Below are 13,260 nucleotides of genomic sequence, written 5' to 3' on the forward strand. Positions count from 1 at the left end.
CTCTGACCATCTCCTGTACCATGTCCCCAGTCTCTGACCATCTCCTGTACCATGTCCCCAGTCTGACCATCTCCTGTATAAAAATATTTTTTTAAAAACAGTCATTTTCAGTATCGGTCAGTTTCGATATAGGTTTTCGGCCTAGTGTATTTTTCATTTTCGGTATCGGTTTCGGCACCAAAAAACCCATTCGGTGCGCCCCTAGTATATACGATTCCACCATGACTTCCAGATGACAAGGGGTAAATGTCAGCAAGTGTGCTCCAAGCTCCGATCCTAATTGTCAGACCCAATGGCTCAATGTGCAGGGAGAAAAATAGAGGCGGAGAGACACCACTCTCTAAGGTGCACTTAATGTCTGTATTCCGGATATCAGACTCGCTGTGATCCAGGTGGTGTATTGTAGATCCCACCTCTGAACGACCTCGGTCAAGCTGACTGGAACCTGGCGTGCTGGAGGGCGCTCTGGATGGCGCACACTGAATCTGGAAGCTGAGAGGCGGAGTCAGGGCCAGAAACGAGGAGTACCAGGAAGCTAGGGACTTTGATAAAGCGCAGGAGCGTGAAACATGCAAGTCACGGTCGCCACGACTACTTTGAGCTTGCGATCCGCCTAGCTTCCTGGGCCTGACCCTGCCTCAGTTTCCGGATTCAGTGCGCGCCATCCAGAGCGCCCTCCAGCGTGCCAGGTTCCACCACCTGGATCACAGCGAGTCTGATATCCGGAATACAGCCACTAAGTGCACCTTAGAGAGCGGTGTCTCTCCGCCTCTATTTTTCTCCCTGCACATTGAGCCATTGGGTCTGACAATTAGGATCGGAGCTTTGAGCACACTTGCTGACATTAACCCCTTGTCATCTGGAAGTCATGGTGGTATCGTATATACTAATTTTCAGATTACTTCAACCATGATAAGGAGTTGTGCTTATGAGGTCTAATAATTTTATCATCTTGTTTTTTCATTGACAGTTGTTTTTAATTTCAAATCTCAGCATGCATCCAATAAATGAACTTTATTGATTATAGCTTCAGCAATAGTTCTTTACTACTGGTCCCATTGAGCACTGCATTTTTGTTTATTTATGCTATACTGTGCCTCTTTTATAAAAAGTATATCTTGCTTGTACAAATGGATCATAAAGAATTCCATCTATAAATCAATGTTTAGCTTTATTATTGATGCAGAATAAGTGAACCAGTTTGGGGAATCTGTCTTTGTTTTTGTATGCCCAATACAATTCTACCAAAGAATCGACCATCAAAAAAATGCCATAATGGCAAGGGATTAAAAGATTATATGTAAAAATCAGAATTCAGTAGGCATGTCTATTTATGGATTGCTATTAAAAGGGGTTGTAAAGCTTTTGTGTTTTTTCACCTTAATGCATCCTATGCATTAAGGTGAAAAAACACCTTGCATTCTCGGGCCCCCCCCGAGCCCCCATTTTACTTACTTGAGCCGCGAATCTCCGTGGGCGAAATCCCGCGCTACTTTCCCCCAGCTCCTGTGGGCTCTTTTTTTTTATTATATTATTATTATACGAGATTTATATAGCGCCAACAGTTTACGCAGCGCTTTACAATGTATAAGGGGGGGCAACACAATTACAGTACAGTTCAATACAAAAGGTACAGGAGGGCCCTGCTCGTACATTCTAAAGGGAGGGGGTGGTGGTACAAAAGGTAATAGCTGCAAAGAATGATTTGATGAGGGTGGCTCAGGGACAGTTATGTGGGTGTGGGATAGTCTTCCATGAATAAGTGAGTTTTCAGGGATCTCCTAAAGGTGGACAGGGTAGGGGCTGATCGGACATATTTAATCTTTAAGTCAGGGTGTATTGTATTGCTCTATTTTAAATAAATGCTTTTCAATAAGCGGATTCACACTATGGGGAAGTCTTCTTTTTGATCCCCCCTTTTCACTTGAGGGCCTACTTCCATTCTATGGAGGCAACATCCTGCCAAGCAGTTCCCCATTCATATCCTGGATACCGTGGGTCGCTGTGACCAGAGAGGCTCGGTTGGTGAGTGCCGCTGTTTCCCTTCAACATCTCCAGCTGCCGTGGAATCACCTTCCATCTCTATCTCAAGCCTGTCTGACTCCTAAGCCGCTAGCAGAGGAGTCCATCACTGCAGGTAAGGGTATATTTGCCTATCCCCTTTACACATATGTTGGATACCTTATCCTGTGGATGCCATCCCCGGATCTAAGGGCTTCACACCATTGATCCTATTGGAGACCTTCCAGCCACATCCTTAGATGTTTACCCATCCATTGTTGTTGGACTTTTAGTCATACTAGTCACTTATAAGTTTATGTTGGATTTTTTGGTTTTGACAGCAGTTCATGCTGTACATTGTTTTGTGTATTTTAAGTTTTTTATGATACTATACTTCTATGATGTCCTTGCTAGCTTTACTTTCTTACATTTATTCCTAAGGAATTGGGGATCTATAGTGTACAATCACTCCTTATATCTTTTCTACCACCACCTTACGGTGGCCTGATCCTGCTAACGTCGGCCACCAGTGTCCATATATCCTGTCTAATTTTATACTGTCAGGTTTTTACACATTTTGTCACCCCTACTACCACCTTTACACTATATATTTGGATTAATGTGTAGTGTTCACACGAGTAATTTCGTATTTCATTAATTATTATACACGATTTGTTTTGTGTTCCATTAAATACACTTTATTGGGCTGGCGTCCTTTCAGATATCTATTCCGTCAGGCTTTGCCCAATAACGCACATGTATTGCCTAGCGACACACTTATCCACTTTTTTATTAAAAGGGGTTGTAAAGCTTTTGTGTTTTTTCACCTTAATGCATCCTATGCATTAAGGTGAAAAAACACCTTGCATTCTTGGGCCCCCCCGAGCCCCCATTTTACTTACTTGAGCCGCGAATCTCTGTGGGCGCAATCCCGCGCTACTTTCCCCCAGCTCCTGTGGGCTCTTTTTTTTTATTATATTATTATTATTATACGAGATTTATATAGCGCCAACAGTTTACGCAGTGCTTTACAATGTATAAGGGGGGCAACACAATTACAGTACAGTTCAATACAAAAGGTACAGGAGGGCCCTGCTCGTACATTCTAAAGGGAGGGGGTGGTGGTACAAAAGGTAATAGCTGCAAAGAATGATTTGATGGGGGTGGCTCAGGGACAGTTATGTGGGTGTGGGATAGGCTTCCATGAATAAGTGAGTTTTCAGGGATCTCCTAAAGGTGGACAGGGTAGGGGCTGATCGGACATACTGGGGCAGGGAATTCCAGAGGATAGGAGAGGCTCTGGAGAAGTCCTGAAGGTGAGCATGGGAGGAGGTAACAAGGGAACTAGAGAGCAGGAGGCCCTGGGAGGAGCGGAGGGGGGCGATTTGGGCGATATCTGCAGATGATGTTGGTGATGTAGATGGGGGCGATGTTGTGAATGGCCTTGTATGTTATGGTTAGCATTTTGAATTTTACACGGTGGGGTAGGGGAAGCCAGTGAAGGGATTGGCAGAGAGGAGCAGCAGTCACAGATCGATTAGTGAGGTGTATTAATCTAGCAGCAGCATTCATAATAGACTTAAGGGGGGATAGGCTGCTTAAGGGTAGGCCATTAAGAAGAGAGTTGCAGTAGTCAAGGCGGGAAATAATCAAGGAGTGAATAAGTTGCTTTGTGGTGTCATTAGTCAGGAAGGGTTGAATTCTGGAGATGTAGCGGAGGTTAAGGCGGCAGGATTTAGCCAGTGATTGGATATGGGGGCTGAAAGAGAGGTCAGAGTCAAGGATTACATCCAGGACCCTGGCATGGGTGGCGGGACCAATGGTTGTGTTGTTGATATTAATGGTGAAGTCACATGAGGGGGACCGTGAAGGAGGAAATACAACAAGCTCAGTTTTAGAAAGATTAAGTTTGAGAAAGTGGTGTGACATCCATACCGATATGTCATTCAGCAAGTTTGAGATCCGTGAGGAGATCGAGGGGGTGAGTTGAGGAGTGGAGAGATAGATCTGTGTGTCATCTGCATTGAGGTGGTATTGGAAGCCATGGGAGGTTATCAACTTGCCCAGGGAAGAGGTATAGAGTGAGAAAAGGAGAGTACCCCAACAGAAAGAGGAAGGGGAGCGGAAGAGATGGAGTTGTAAGTGACACTGAAAGTGCGCTGAGATAGGTAGGAGGAGAACCAGGATAAATTGGATTTATCTTTTATTATCATTGGATGATTGATAGCAGCGCAGTCATTGGCTCCTGCTGCTGTCAATCAAATCAATGATGCGGCACGGGAGCGCGCCTGCAAGCTAACCCCCTTGGGAGAGGTATCGTATATACTAATTTTCGGATTACTTCAACCACGATAATGAGTTGTGCTTATGAAGTCTAATAATTTTATCATCTCATTTTTTCGACAGTTGTTTTTCATTTCAAATCTCAGCATGCATCCAATAAATGAACTTTATTGATTATACCATCAGCAATAGTTCTTTACTACTGGTCCCATTGAGTGCTGCATTTTTGTTTATTTTTGTTGTCTACTTTTCTTCCAGAAGTTTGCAGCTGCACCGGTGTCCAGCTATTCCTTGCATAATTGTTATGACATGACAAAAGTTTCTAATGACTGCCAGTTTTAGCACTTCAGAACTTTTTATTTTCTGCCCAGTATAGCATATTCTGTTAAATCCATTTCTACTGTATAAATTCATCTAATGTTACCCAGTGATGTCAATGTGGGCCTAGCATATTTAGTAGCTTGGGAATACAGCCTGTAAAGTGAAAATTACTTAACGGAAATTGTGTCATGCAGCAGACTGGAAGATGTGGCGAGGGCTTCCAAGAAACAGAAGTCAGTTGTTTGTGCATCTGCAGACTCAGTAAAGGAATAACCACAAAACAGTTTCAGGTCTGTAAAAATACAACGCAGATCCTGCAAACAGCTGCTATCAGTGACTACAGTGTAATCCAGATTATTCTATTCCTTTTATGTTAGATTCAGATCTGCTGGTGCAAACAGACTGAGAAGACACTCTCCAAGGGTATGGCATCAGGACAGAGGGCACATCATATTACACTAGTTGGTAAGCTGCTTTAAGAAACCGTGCTTGTGTTCCCACAACGTTCTTGTATTATCCGCACACTTCAAAAGAGACAAAATGATCTGAAGGATTAATGACCTTGCAATGCATGCAGAAAAGAAAGCTGCACACAGCGATACTCACTTTCTAGCTCTTCCTTCTCAAAGTTGGTGTTAACTGTAGAGCTGGTTTTCCCCAAATCAACTACGGCTTCCTCATCATGCCCCTAAAGGAAAAAAAAAAAGGAAGAGAAGTTTAGTCAATTTAATTAAAAAAAAAAAAAAACAAAAAAAACAAAAACAACTTTCATAAAGATTATTTAAAATTTAGACATAAAAAACCAAAATGGATTTTCACGATTGGATACCAAGGACTCTGAAATCGCCATATTTGCAAAATCACATCTTGGCAAAATTTGACACCTGGGTCCTTTTTTTAAGTTCCAGCATACCATATACATAATGTGAACACCATATACACATAGTGTTCACATTATGTATATGGGTGCCTGGAACTTCCCATGGTTACAAATGTGCACACACCAGAAGCTAAAGATAAAGGTTTAAAAAAGGAACAGTCAGGATATCATTATATGAGCTGACACTTTTACATTTGGAAAGTGCATACTTTTGGGGTGGTTATCCTTATCCTCATATCCTCCGAATTACAGTACTTGGTGAGACACTTCTCTCCAGGCTGAAGATTTACTAAAAGTAGTCAAGTGATAAGAACGACCGCCAACTACCATATACGTTGATCCTGAGAGATTCCTTTTCTTGTTCTATGCTTGCCTTGCTAAGCATAAAAATAGTTTTGTCTGGCTCAATACAAAGATGGCACCTCCCAAACTGACCTGAAAGACGCATGAGAAAAAAAAAAGAGCTGCAAGAGAAAAGGCCCTGACCAAGATTTCAAAGTGCATTACCAGTAGAGACTTCTGTTTTAAGGGTTTATTCATGCATTGTGTTAAAAACAGGAGTAAAAATATGTCTTACTGCCACACATATACTGCATTGCAGGGCTATTCATTTTAAATGGCTCCACTAGGGCTGAAACAACTAATCGATTAATCGACAACTAATCGATTATGAAATTAATCGATTACTATTTTCATAATCGATTAATCGGCCAGTATCATAATGGAGTTAAAAAAAACTAAAACAAGCCCTTTATAGTACAAAAAGAGCAAATAATCGCTACTGTAGATGTTACTTTCACAGTTCTACAGTAAAAAAATGGACCCCTTAGAGTAGTGATTATTTGCTTTTTTGTTTTTTTGTACTATAAAGGGCTATTTTTAGTTTTTTTTAAACCCATTATGTTACTAAACGTCTTAGACCTGGTTCACATCTATGTGTTTTTTGGTGCTTTTTTGCAGAAACGCACTACAGTTCATTTACATGGTTTCCTATGGGACACGTTGACATCTATGCTTTTTTCAGCCGCTGCGTATTTGGAAAGGGTCAGTGACTTTTTTTTATTGCAAAAACTGTGCTTTTTTGGTTCAATATACTTCAATGGAGAAGCTGCAGAAAAGCATTTAATGCGTTTTTGCAGCAATTTGTGTTTTTTAATCTGCCCAACAACAAATTGGCCAAAAAAAATGCAAAAATGCAAATCGCCGCAAAATCACGTGCGCAAAAATCAAAACGCACAGCAAAAAGCACTGCAGAAACAGATCAAAAGCAAACTGCCTAGGTGTGTAGAGAGCCTTACTCTGGCCACATGGATCAATTTTCAGATGAGAATATTCAGACGAAAAATCTTTGTATATTCGCTGAATGAAAGAATGTTATTTGAAATTTTCACTTGTTTTTAACATTTTGTTTTTAAAATGAATGTAATTTCTGAACGAAAACCACATACACTGTCTATCTGAAAATTCCTTTGACCAAGAAGTTTTCTATTTCCAAATTTTCCCGTCACTGTGGTTGAAAATGAACGTCGACTTGACCCCACTAACTATCAGATTCACCCTTTAATAGTATGTACAGTATATCTCTCCTCTAATAGTATGTACAGTATATCTCTTCTGTCTGTTATTCTCAGAGTGGATTAGATATTTTGCTCCCTAACCATATAGTTGGTTATTTATATTTACCGCTGCATAGAGATATTTAAGAACAAATTGTCTTTTTTTAAAACTTTACATATTAACTAAATTATACCCCACGCTTTTTTTTTTTTTTTTTTTAAGGTTATTAACCGATTAATCGATTAATCGAAACAATAATCGGCCAACTAATCGATTATGAAAATAATCGTTAGTTGCAGCCCTAGGCTCCACAATACAATAAATTAAAAAATAAAATAAAAATGATCAGGTCTGATTATGAATACATTGTGGTGTATTGAAAACCCCATTAAAAATGAATAGGACTGCCTTAATAGAGAAGTATGGCCAAAGCTTTTTCAGCCATTCTTCTCTTCTGGGACACAGGACTGCACTTGTGCTCTCTTGTGATTCAGAATCAACAGATGACGTCAGAGCCAATCTAGGGTGTGGAAGGATCCCAACATTGTCCCACATGCCTGACCTATAGCTGGCTCAGCCTCTCAGTGCACCACTGAGCCTGAGCCAGCCCCTCTCCAGCCTTGTGCTCCACTGAATGCTGGAGGGGCAGAGCAGAGAGTGGTGACTGACAGTCACCGTTCTCTGCTCAGAAAGCACCAAGAATTGGGCAATCAGCTGTCACGTGATTATTCAGTTCTCAGTCTTAGTGCCAGCGGGTGACAGCTGCAGCATCAGACCACTGCTGCAGCCACAGAAGTGAATATGAAGGCTTGTTTTTCTTTTTTTCTTTACTATTCCCACACTTCTCCTTTAACACAGCCTAAAAGGTAGAACCTAAAAAACGTGAATCCAACCTAAGAGTAAGAAATAGTAAAACCCCCGTGGGCATTTTTTTTTGTGTGTCCCATTATGGAAGTTCCCCTAGTTTGCAGACTCAAAATCACAACAGGAAGTGAAATAATTATTTTTTTTTTAGCTGTGTCCCATTAGGGAGATTTCCCTAAATTCCAGTCCCTACATCACAAACACAAAAAGGAAGCAAGAAGATTTAAGAGGCACATATCTTGTCGCTTGAAGAAATGTCCACCTTGCAAGACCCCCACCCAAATTCTGTCCTTATGTCCACCACCAGGACAAACCGACAGGGAAAAGATCTCCCCAAATGGTGCACAAGGAAGCCGTGTGAAGCCAAACATAAAAGGACATAAGTTACTTACTTAGGGCCTTAAAAAGCACCGAGAGCCAATCTTAAGATTTTCACTCATGTTCATCCATTGGGAAAAGCAAAGAATCAGTTTTATGGGAGCGTGACAACTGTTACTGATTGGAATTCCAGCTAAAACCTTTCTGGTTATCACAAACATGTGCAAGATCTTTAACCAGTGATTGGTTTTTATTGCGATAGGTATTGACATCAAACATTCTATCTGCTCTGTACAATTAGTTAACAGGTGGTGTTTGCATGTTGCAATGTTCATGAAACTGAAGTACAATAGTGGGTGGTATATGATGTCAGAGAGAACACCTGATCAATTACTACACCCAGGTTAAGTATACAGTTTAATGCAAGTTAGCCAGAGGCAGTGGCTTTGGGTGTAAGTGGTGCCATGTCACTCACTGGGAAAAAAAGCAAAGACTTTTGTACTCATTCTATACGACATTTCCCATGGGTTTATTCCAATACTATTGGCATGGCTCCTGCAGAAAAGTTCTCTGGCACTTCTGGAAATATGCTCTGGCATCGTGAGTGTTATATTAGCTGATGGCACTTTCGCCCCCATACAAAATCACATTTCACCTTGTTAATTGGCACAGAGCCAGTAAACAGAAGCGTACAACAACTGCGTGTCATCAAAAGGTTGTGGAGAAAAAAAAAAAAAAAAACTTTCATTATTCGGGTCATAATGCTAGAAGGAACATTCACAGCGGTCTTGTTTAATAACTACTCAAATCAAAATACAATTGTCATCCACCTCATTGTTAAAAGCAAAGGCAAATCATATACTGTCACTTTTAAGAGCACCGTGACCAATTTAAAGTATTTGCAGCTGCTAAATTTTTGGTGATGGTGGCGGAGCTCCGCTTTAAGACCTAAAACACTTTAAAATGACCAGTAGGGCTAAAACAAAAATGACCTTGCTAAGTAACGTTTTAAAAACGCAGTGTTTTCTTTTTTTAGGATCATTCGATTTCTACAAGGGAACTCTGATGGGCACAATCACCCATTGGCCTCTAATGTTCCTTTAGGAACTTAGGAGACATGATCACTCATTTTTTTCTCTCACTTGAAGTCTCACTGGAAAATGGATATTCCCACTCTACCCATTTCATTCTGCATATTAAAGAACAAACAAATTACAAATCCAACAGCAACAGTGGGGTCCCTCATAATTGCTGTGCAACCCTGAGAATTGGATCTTACTGCTATAGTCCCTGACCAATGTAATTCTATTCTGGTAACTAGAAAAATGTTGTAATATTAGTTCTGGTAGATTGACCCTTTACAGAAAATTAGATCTTTTACATTTAGTAAATTTTTAAGTTTCCTGATATATGGTTATTGTAGTTTAGCAACACTAACCATTTAAAGTGTTAGCTGTATAAGTTCTTTAAGAGAACAGGATCAATTTTTTTGGGCAACAGTGCTAGTGCTGTGTAATTTGGCCCCCTGTATCACCTGAAATACCTTGTTTGATCCTGCCTGGTTTTGCCCTCCCCCCCTGTAAACTGACAACATTTTATCGTGGCTCCTGAGCCCTGACACCATGGTCAGTTTACGTGTCTGTCATTCACTGTCTCCTTCTCTTCCTCCCTCCCTGACTGTCAGCTGTGTCAGGGCCCCTCCCTCCCCTCCATCTGCACAAATTATTGTTTTCTTCCTATAATCTAATTTGTAATATTAAAATATGTGCTCCAGTGTATGTCATTTCTATAAAAAAAAAAAAAAAATGCCGCTTCATACCCAATTTCAGAGCGCCACTCGGAGCTCTCCTCCCGGCTGACGTCAGCCAGGTATTCTCAGCTCAGCCCGCTGTAGCTGTCTGATCGGGAAAGACAGCGGCAGGTGGTTACGTGACCGCGCTGAAATTAGGCATGAAACTGCATTTATTTATTTTTTTTATAAATGGACGGTTAATATCGCGGCTCACCAGACCCCAATGTCGCAGGGGCTGTTTGGGAGCTCTGTATACAATGCTCCCAAACCACCCCAAAGAAGCTGCTTGCAGGACTTTTTCCCGCCCCACAAGCGCACCGCCCCAGTGTAAAAGCACTCTGGCTTTCACACTCAGGAGGCATGGGAGGCTCAGGCGCTATTTCTAGTGTAAACACGTGTTTTTTCACCTAACTTCTGACACTGATCAGCCCCCCAGTTTTACTCACCTGAGCCCGTTCGTTCCCACGGCGGATACACACTCTACCTCTCTGCCTGCTGTCTCAGTTCTTGATCGATAGCAGCGCAGCCATTGGCTCCTGCTGTTGTCAATCAATTCCAATGACGCAGTTGCCGGGGGGCAGGGCCGAGTCCGGCCTTCTGTGTCCATGGACACAAATGCTGGACTCGGGAGTGCGCCTGCACGGAGTCCCCCAAGGAGAGCGTTACTCTTAGGTGGTTTCCCGATGCAGGGAGGAGCCGCGAGCGCCATTGGGAGACCCCAGAAGACGAGGATCGGTGCCACTCTGTGCAAAACGAACACAGTGGAGGCAAGCGTGATTTTTTTTTTTTTTTTTTTATTATATAAATAAACAAACATAACACACACAAGGGTTTACAACCCCTTTAAGGCCTCTTGCACACAATACTCCTGTTTTAGCATATACTTTTTCAGCCTTATTTTGTATGCATTTGTGCGCATTTTCATGCATATGCGTTCGCGCACAAAAACTTATTCCTCGCATTTTTGTGCTGCACAATATGTAAATTTGTACGCAATCATGTGTATTTATGTGCATGAGGTATAAATTACTGACCAAAAATGCAGATTTTTCTTTTACTGAAGAATGCAAGGATCTTATTTATGTGCCTGCCTTCATAGGCACATTACAATTAACGGGCTGTATTTACCCAAATACTAAAGTTGTGTAAAAAGCTCATTCAATGGACCTTGCCGATTGATTTACAACCAACATGACCATTTAGCAGCGGTGGCAGAGACTTCCTGTAAATATAACTACCCATTTAATTTACAACTTAGATTGATGCAGAAGGATGAAAAGGGTCAAAAAGTAAAACCACGTGCTGATAGGTAGAGAAAACCGAGTGATAGAGATAACCTCATCACTATCCTGCTGGCCAATTACAAGCTGGGACCTGGGCTCAAAGGACGTGGGTTGAATGTGGATGGCCATCAGAATAAAGACACGGAGTGGCAAAAAAAAAAAAAAATACTATAGAAGAAATCTCTAGATTGAAGCTGAACAAAGCATCAACGGGCTGGGTTTGTCGTTTTATTTTTTTAAAATGATAGAATTGGAGAGCTAGAGAGAGCTAGATTAGATATAGATATATCTATTCTATCTATACATACATACATCATACACCACACTTTTTCCTTTTTTACCTGTGTTTTGCTTTACTGCCAGTGACACACTGGGGGAGATTTACGAAAACTGGTGCACTCAAAATCCGATGCAGCTGTGCATGATAGCCAGCTTCTGACCTTAGCTTGTTGGCAATAAAACCTGGAAGCCGATTGCAAAATGTGGTGCATCTCTGCGTAGAAACCACTCTCCGGTTTTGGTAAATAGCCCTTACTGCATCATATAGGTCTTTGTCTATATTTACACATTGTGGGGCAGGGGGGGGAGGGTTTACTACAACTGCCGCACACAGAATGTAGTGCACCTGTGCATAGTAACCAATCAGCTTCCAGGTTTTATTGTCAAAGCTTAATTGAACATGCTGAAGTTAGAAGCACATTGGCTACCATGCACAGCTGCACCAGATTCTGTGTGCTCCAGTTTTAGTAAGTCGCCCTTTGACACTATTCTATAAACCATAATGGGGTTCTTTTTCCATAAAACTCTGTTCATCAATTACTTTTCCAAGAGACATAAGTATGGCTTCATTAACTACATAAGAAACCAAAGCCAGCTTCTGCAAGTCACCTTGAACATATGGTCAGCAGCAGGTCAATCCTGGTAAAATAGGGTTGAAACACAGCTCTTTGCACCAGTTGCTACCACGTGTAGTAACATAGTCACAAGTCATACTGCTACTGGGAGAATGTACAGCCAATTAATACAAATATAGCACACATCTGACAGCATGCTTGGTGAACAAGCCCAAGACGTTTGTAAGCTCATAATCGGAGCAGGGAAATTTCCACATAACCGGACCCAAGGATTCTTTACCATTCTAGCCAGTGGCCTTGTATTGTAAAGTAGGGGTTATTACCAGAGTTCCTAAAACAAAATTATAGAAAGATATAATAATATTGTACCTCTTTTCCTCCAAGCCAACATAGACATATAAAGTACTTGTATATATAATGGCTTTTTATTGATGCTTTCATAACTTGCATTCTAGTATTAAAACAACATCTATATAATCGAACAACAGATATATGTATAGTTCATCCAAGCTGCCCTCGCCAGGAGAAGACCGTGATTATTGCTAGTGGCTATACCAGCTGCTAGCGATAATTGCGTGCAAGATCTGGCAGGCTGGTTGTACCCAAGTTGATCGATCAACTTGGTACATTCAGCCTGTCCATACATGGTTCAAATCTCGGTGGCTTCCGGCTGAGCTGGCCAAGATCCTAGCCTTCTATGACCGGCCTTAGTTGCATTCAACTGGTTCTCGAATGTTGAAGATGTTGCATGGCTTATCCAAGTCACTTCATCAGTTCTAATTAGTGTCAGAAAAAAAACCCCAACATTTATACATTGGATAGGTTACACAACAAGCCCAGTTGAATGTGATCAACTACTAGCTATACCACGACCTGGATAAAAGAGAACCTTCACAGACATATTGGTACTATGAAACCATGCCAGTGCTGTTCTATCTTTAAGTTGATATACAGTAAGTCCCAGCTCAGAGGAGCCAACAATCAATTGTCCTTGTGGGGGGAAGGGAAAAACTTAAGCACACAAAGAAAAAAAAAATCTATTCAGATAGCGGGAATTAAAACCCAGGTTTCAAGCGCTGCAAAGTCACCATCAGCCCCATTAATTTT

The 13,260-nt window shown here is 41.3% G+C and overlaps 1 protein-coding gene across 7 annotated transcripts in view; it reads right to left on the reverse strand.

Moving 5' to 3' along the window:
• SLC4A7 (solute carrier family 4 member 7) overlaps positions 1 to 13,260 on the reverse strand; it is a 202,781-nt gene that overhangs the window by 108,946 nt on the left and 80,575 nt on the right. For all 7 annotated transcript variants that reach the window (XM_073630274.1, XM_073630269.1, XM_073630273.1 and 4 more), the window contains exon 2: positions 5,212 to 5,293. In XM_073630274.1, the coding sequence (XP_073486375.1) occupies positions 5,212 to 5,293 (82 nt within the window). The remainder of the gene's footprint in view (positions 1 to 5,211; positions 5,294 to 13,260) is intronic.

Source organism: Aquarana catesbeiana, linkage group LG05 (genome assembly GCF_042186555.1).
Source record: "Aquarana catesbeiana isolate 2022-GZ linkage group LG05, ASM4218655v1, whole genome shotgun sequence".
Taxonomy (NCBI): domain Eukaryota; kingdom Metazoa; phylum Chordata; class Amphibia; order Anura; family Ranidae; genus Aquarana; species Aquarana catesbeiana.